This window comes from Octodon degus, unplaced genomic scaffold (assembly GCF_000260255.1).
Source record: "Octodon degus isolate 3935 unplaced genomic scaffold, OctDeg1.0 scaffold00138, whole genome shotgun sequence".
Lineage (NCBI taxonomy): Eukaryota > Metazoa > Chordata > Mammalia > Rodentia > Octodontidae > Octodon > Octodon degus.
Genome location: NW_004524714.1, coordinates 5,231,713 through 5,238,364, shown reverse-complemented (window position 1 = coordinate 5,238,364; position 6,652 = coordinate 5,231,713). Strand labels below are relative to the sequence as shown.

Here is a 6,652-nt window from a genome sequence, read left to right as displayed (position 1 = left end):
GAGGGCACCTGGGCACAGCGGGGCAATGCGTGCAGTCCTGGCCGAACCGGCATCCAGAATGCAGGCTCCTGCTTAGGGGTCTGGCGTGATTCCTGGTTCTGGATAGTGGGGTTTCCAGGCGGTTCTACAGTGACCCGGCTCTAGAATAATTCTAGGTTGTTTTTTTTGTTTGCTTTTTTTCCGGTCCTTTTGAGATAGGGTCTCGCTATGCCTTTCAGGCTGGCCTTGAGAGCTCACTGTGTAGCCCAGGCTGGTCTCGCAGCTTCCTGAACGCTGTGATTACTGGCTTGTGCCACCACACTTGGCCTTAGCTCTAGGTTCTGATCTCTGGTTCTAATAAGAGCTCTGGACTCGCTCCAGGGAGGAATCACAGGTCCTGGTAGGCTTGTAGTCCCTGGCTCTAAAGTAGACTTGGGAACCTGGTGTGGTGTCGCATCCTAGTTCTCCGGAGGCCGAGGCAGGAGAGTTCGGTGAGTTCCAACCCACACTAGCTACCTAGTGATTTCAAGGCCAGCCTGAACTTCATAGTACCGGCCTTCTGGGGGGGAAAAAAAAGTAAATATAACAAAAAATAAAGTGGCCTCAAGGGTAAGAGCAGCTTGTGAACTTGGTGTTCTGGGCTTGACTCTAGAATGGAGTCTTGCCTGGGTTCCAGTTGTGGAGAAAGGGCTCAGCCCAGGGGCTGGGGAGATGGATGGCTCAGTAGAATAAGTGCGTGCCTGGCAAGCACAAGGGCCTGGGGCCTGAGTTCAATTCCTGGTTCTGCCAAAAAAAAAATTAATAAAACAAATAAAAAAAATAAAACAAAGGTGGTACTTTTTAGCATCTCGACATTTTGAGACAGAGAGTACCAGTGTAGTGCAACCTGGCCTTGAACTCACTATGGAGCTGGCCCAGGCAGAACTCAAACTTGTGACAGTCCTCCTGCCTCAGCCTCATGTGTGACTAAAGATGTCTGCTACACCTGGCTGTTGTATGAATGTGGCTTGTCTAGGAACCTCACGAGTGGCATTATGCACTTTGTCTTTGGGGAACTAGTTTATTTCTCATGGTATGTCAAGTCATCCATGCTGTGCTTTTTGGACCGTGTTCTTGGTTAAATGTCCTGAGTCCTTTCCCTACCAAACAGGGGTGACACCTGTTCTCCAGACCCCTGGCATTCAGGAGGGATTCAGCAGATTAAGGAGACAAGGGAAAGAACACCAACCTGGCTAATGCCAGCAACAGCTGAGTGTCAGGTGGGGGGCTGAGCCAGTAGGGAGCCTGGGTGTGGACTAAAGGAGGCCCTGCACCCCTTTCCAGCAGGGGGGGCCCGCCGACGACCATGACGACGACGGGGGGTGGGTGGGGGGGTGGGTACCCGACCTGGGTTTGGTGCTTCAGGCCTCTCCTGTGGCCTGGGCAGTGCAACCCGGGTGCATGCCCTGCCCAGATTCCCAATCCTGCTGCCCCTCCCTGATGGGCAACTCGCTGCCAGCACACTTAGTGACTACAAAGTCTGCCCGTGGTTCTCAGCAAGTGCCAAGTGCCTGTGGATGCAAGGGTGAGGGGCAGCCAGGGTTGCCCTACAGCCTGCCGTCCTGTGTGGCACATGCTCCCTGGTACGTGGGCCACAGGCTAGTGTGGAGACTGCCAGCTTCAGCTAGGACTGGTGGGCCTCAGCCACTGAACATGCACACCTCGTGTCTGCTGCCCCTTCATGCTAACTACAGGTCCCCCAAGGCATCAAGGCTGGGTCACACATGGCCCAAGCCATCCCTGCAGCTTTGCCCCACCTGAGGGGTCATGGTGACTGTGGAGAAGCCACTTGCTACACACAGGCCACATGTCCCTGGGCTTGTTTACCTGGACCTGCAGTGCCAGGGCACTATCAGCCACCTGCGCCACTCCTTGTCCAGTCTCCTCATCAGCAGGGCTGCCTGAACCATTCAAGGTCTGAGGTGCTATACTGTAGGCTGAGACCCATCCTTGACCCTAGGGTCCAGGCCCAGAACACCCACATAGGCATCTTTTTTTTGTTGGAACCAGGGATTGAACTCAGGTCCTTGCACTTGCCAGGGAAGCGCTTATTCTGAGCCATCTCCCTGGCCCTCCACAAGGGCATCTTACAAGTCCCCTGCAGACAATGATACTGGGAACTAGCATGGAGGTGGTTTCAAAAGATATCAAATTGGAGTCAGGGCCAGTGGCATAATATGCCTGTAATTCTCAGTCACCTGGGAGGCTGAGGCAGGAGGATGTCACGCTGGAGAAACTTAACACACTCATGAGCACGTGTGCATGCATGTGCACACACCTGCACCTGCACGCACACACACACACACACACATACACAGAGGCCCAGGGAGGCACCCTCTTCCATTCCTCTGGCTGGGACCACAGAAGTGACAAGTGCCTGACCTTCAAGGAAGGTCTGTGGCACAGAAGGGACCAGTGGGACTCACTGGCCATTGAGACAGGCACTCACCCAGAGGATGCCACTACAACCTCACCTGTGCCCTCACCCCAGAACTCCTGCCCTCCTTGCAAGCCAGGCCAGCCACAGGTGGAAACAGCACAGGCACAGAGCACCAAGGCCAGAGTTTGAGTTTTATTGTGACGCCGCTCAAGCCTTGACGGCAAACTTGCGCAGAGGGTACAGCCGCTCCTTCCGCTGCTGCTTCTTGGTCTTTAGCTTCTCCTCATGCTTATTGAGCCGGCGGCGCATGGCTCGCGTCTTCTTGGGCCGCAGGTCCAGGGGCTTGTACTTCTTGCCCTGGACAGAGACGGGAAGAGGGAGAAGCAAGATCGGGGGTGGGGAGTTGGTCTGCAGAGTGAGGATACAGAGCCACAGAGCCAGGCCACCATGCGGAGCTGCTGTCCTGGTGCTGCTGCCAAGCCAGGGAAGGCTTGGCCAAGGCCGCTGCAGTGTGCGCTGCCGAGCTGTAGTCTGCACTGCGGACCAGCGGTGCTCCAGATCAAGGGGCTCACTGGTCTCTCTTTTACCTCAGGAACAAGGCCTAGTCGCAATTATGCCCAGCCAGTGCTCAGGGGACTCCAGCCCAGGGAGAACATCATTCTGCCCTCTTGTGGCAGGAGCTTCTCTCAGAGCAGCAGTCTCCAAGGCAAACCTTCTGTCAGGCCTGCAAGAGGGCACGGAAGTCCCACCATCTCTGTTCCCCCCTCTGCTGCCACCATTGGGGCCACATCTAAGTCAAGTGTCTCAGTCTCTTGGGCTCAGTGTCTCGTGACCTCAGCGAAGGTTCTACAAACACACAAGCGAGGGCTGTGCAGAGCTCCAATCCAGTAACGCACTGGAGCTGGGCACAAGAGCCGGACATTCAATGAGAGCCACAAAGGTACTTCTTCCTGGCCACCTCTGATGTACCAGCTTTTATATTAAGACCCCCACCAGAGGACTTCCATTCGGCACGACTGTCCTGAGCAAGCCAGCCAGCTGAGCCCGAGCGCCTGTTTAAAAGCAGGCCTGTGGTTTTCTCCAAATGCCAGCTGGGGTCAGCAGATTCCACCCAGCTCCCAATTACACCTGGTCCTGCTGCAGCTTCTGCCCAAGCCCTGATAAAACTAAAGTCAGACACAAGTCCACAAGATGGGGGCTGGGCAGATAGCTCAGTAGACTAAGTGCAAGGGTCTGAGTTCAATCTCTGGTTCCGCAAAAAAAAAAAAAAAAAAAAAAAAAGGATTCAAGGGGGAGGAGTAAACAGATTTCAGGCTGGTGAGATGGCTCAGTGGTCTGAAGCACCTTAGAACAAGCTTAGCAAAGCACAGGGACCGCGGTTCAATGCCCCAGCACCACAAGCCAGCCAGCCCCGCCCCCTGGTGGGCTGAAGCTGCCCCCCTCAATACATAAAATTAAAAAAAACAAAACAAACAAGTCCACAAGATGGCTGTTACAACTTGAGACCAAGAGATCAGATGCTCATGCAAGTTCCCCAAACACACTCACTCGGTCCCTGGGACACAGTGTGGAAACAAGGCCCAGCTCCTCACACCCCCCCAATCCTCCCGGTCCTCATCTGAACAGTTAGAAGAGTCCCGGCAGGGACACCAGGGCCCAGGGGGCCCACTCCTCAGAAACCAGCAGGCTTGCTTGGCAGGAAAGGGAGACTCAAAACCCCACCTGCAGGGGTGCGGGGAGATGGCTCAGTAGAATAAGCGCTTCCCAGTGCAAGGGTCTGAGTTCAATCCCCGGTTCTGCCAAAACAACACCTGCAGCAAGACCCCTTGCTGCCAACCCACTCATGCCACAACAGCCAGAGACCACTGCTGGCCTGAGGTTGGTGAAAGGGCAAACCCAGCTGCAGAGCAGGGGCCCAAGCCCCCACAACCACGCCTTCCCAGCGCCCCGTACCTTGTAATATTTCCTGAGGTTTTCTTTCTGGGTCTGGTTGATGACAGTGAGAACACGGGCAATGGATTTGCGAACAACTCGGCTACAAAACAAAGAGGTCAGTAAGAAGTGGGGGAAGAGCCAGCACTCCCCAAGGCATCTCACTCAGGACTGAGTCATGTCCCACTCAAGACAGCACCATCATGTGTGTCTGGAGGGTGCAGGAATGGGGGCCGGAGTCCTACACTGCCATCTATAGTGTCCATGGAGACAAAAAGGCCTGTAGGACAAAAAGCTGATCCCACATCAACCTGCGGGAAGGGAAAGGAGGGAGTCATGCCACAGTCAAGCACCTCCAGCTTCAGGAGTCTCAGGAAAGGTCCCAGATACCTGGGAAGGGGAGATGCATGGGGTGGGTGGATCAGCAGCAGGCTTCATTTGGAGCTGTGTGGGGACAGGGAGGTCAGTCTGGAGAGGACTGGTGAATGTGTGCCCAAGGACTCCCGGTGTTACTCTCCTGTGCCCCTCCCCCCCCAATTCAGTTACCTCCTGTCTCCTGCAAGCCTGCCCTGGGGTAGGGGGCAGTGGGCAGCCCACTCACGTCAATCTGGCATATGGAATGTGCATCCAGAGGGATTTACTCCAAACCCCTGTTGTTCACAACTACCCTGTCTCTACCCATATAAATCAAATTTAGGTTATAGGCCATGCATGGCACAAGATACCTCCCCACCAACAGACTAACGGAAGTCAGGTGAGTCCAGTTAGGCTTTATGTGTTTGGTACATGGTCTTGCTCCTATGCAGCTCAGACTTGCAATGATTCTCCTGTCTCAGTCTCCTCAGCGCTGGGATTATCTGCATGTGCCACCACGCCTGGCTCAGTGTGCCCAGGAAGGGGCCCACATGGCATGTGGTGCCAGGGATCAAATACTGGCCTCTGCGCTTGCCTAAGCAGGTGCTTAGTCCTGCTGAGCTATCCCACTGGCCCCAGTTAGGCTTTGAAGGCAGCACAAAATGGGTCTTTGGACTGTAATCCCTGCCCTCCTGAGGCTGAGGCACGGCTGTCTCGAGCTCAAGGCCTAGGCTACAAAGTGAGTTCAAGTCGTGGTGCAACTATGTAACGAGACAGTCTCAAAACCGAAAAACCGGAAGGGTCTTCAGGGACCCCTAGTTTTCTCCAACCACAGACGCGGCCAGGTCTCCCACGTGATCCAAGGATGCACCTCGCGGGCACCTGAATGGCTACTTCCAGAAGCCAACTTCGGCAAGTCAGGGGCGCTCCCGAGGCCACGTGCCCTCCCCACTCACATCTTGGAGAGCTTGGACGCCGCGCCGCCCGTCACTTTAGCGACGCGCAGCTGTGACAGCTCCACCTTCAGGTCGTCTAGCTGTTTCAACAACTCTTCTTTCTTCTTGCCTCGAAGATCCCGAGCCTTAATCTTGGCCTGCACGTAAGGTCCCGGTCAGGAGCCCGGCAGGCGGCCTTCCCAGGCCACGGACGGAAGACGCGCCCGGCCCGCGGCCTGAGCCCCCAGGGCAGGAGAGATGCGGGCCGCGAGAGCTGGGCAGCCCTGCGCGGCGCCTCCCATATCCGAGGGTAGATGAGATTCCGGGACTCAGTCCACGGCCCCCACCCCGACCCCCAAGCCCCACGGTGCCTGGATGGTATCCGATTCCCTCTCGCTCACCATAGCCGCAAAAGAAGGAGCCGCCGCCGCCTGCTACGAGAGAAAGAGGAAGGGGCGGGGCTGACCTTCGCAACTACTGCCGGGTAGCAACCAGTTCAGCCAATGGCGCCACGGCACGGGAGTCAGGCCCCGCCCCTTCCGCCCTTTGCCGGGGGTGGTGAGATTCGTCCTTCCGGCAGCGCCCGCGCAACCTGAGCTGAGAGTTTTGGTCCCACCGTCTTTCCAGGCGTCCTAGGCCAGTTAGGTGAGCGTTAGATCCCGAGTGGACGCAGTTGGCTGAGGCCAGCGCTGGCTGGGAATGGCCGGAGATGGCATAGGAAGGGCTCGAATTCTCCATTCAGTGCTGTATTTGTTCACTCATTCATTCGGCAAAGCTTGACGATCTCCCAGTCTGCCGCTGGGAGGTGGGCGCGGGTGATCTAGGGTGCCTGGCCGATGAGAAGGGCGGGTTTACGCAGATGCACTAACGTCGGAGAGGTGGCGCACGCTGCTAGTCCCCACGCTGGGAGCCTGAGGCAGGAGGATCGAATGTTAGAGCCCAACCTAGGGAACCTGGCGAAACGCTGTCTCAAATAAAAAGGGCAGGAGGTATATATCACTGTGTGAAGGCTCTCGGTTCAGTTCCTTAGTGT

The 6,652-nt window shown here is 56.1% G+C and overlaps 1 protein-coding gene across 1 annotated transcript; it reads right to left on the bottom strand.

The window, feature by feature from the left end:
* Positions 1 to 2,577: 2,577 nt before the first annotated feature.
* Positions 2,578 to 6,109, bottom strand: Rpl35 (ribosomal protein L35). Its single transcript, XM_004641579.3, has 4 exons — positions 6,021 to 6,109; positions 5,641 to 5,777; positions 4,352 to 4,433; positions 2,578 to 2,755 (listed from the first exon to the last, which is right to left on the bottom strand). The coding sequence occupies exons 1-4, from the start codon at positions 6,021 to 6,023 to the stop codon at positions 2,606 to 2,608; spliced, it is 372 nt and encodes a 123-aa protein (XP_004641636.1). The 5' UTR covers positions 6,024 to 6,109; the 3' UTR covers positions 2,578 to 2,605.
* Positions 6,110 to 6,652: the final 543 nt, after the last annotated feature.

Coding starts and splice junctions, on each gene's coding strand:
- Rpl35 (XM_004641579.3), bottom strand. Junction 4,434..5,640: donor GCGTCCAAGCTCTCCAAGAT/GTGAGTGGGGAG, acceptor TTTGTTTTGTAG/CCGAGTTGTTCGCAAATCCA. Junction 2,756..4,351: donor ACCTCAGGAAATATTACAAG/GTACGGGGCGCT, acceptor GTCTCTGTCCAG/GGCAAGAAGTACAAGCCCCT.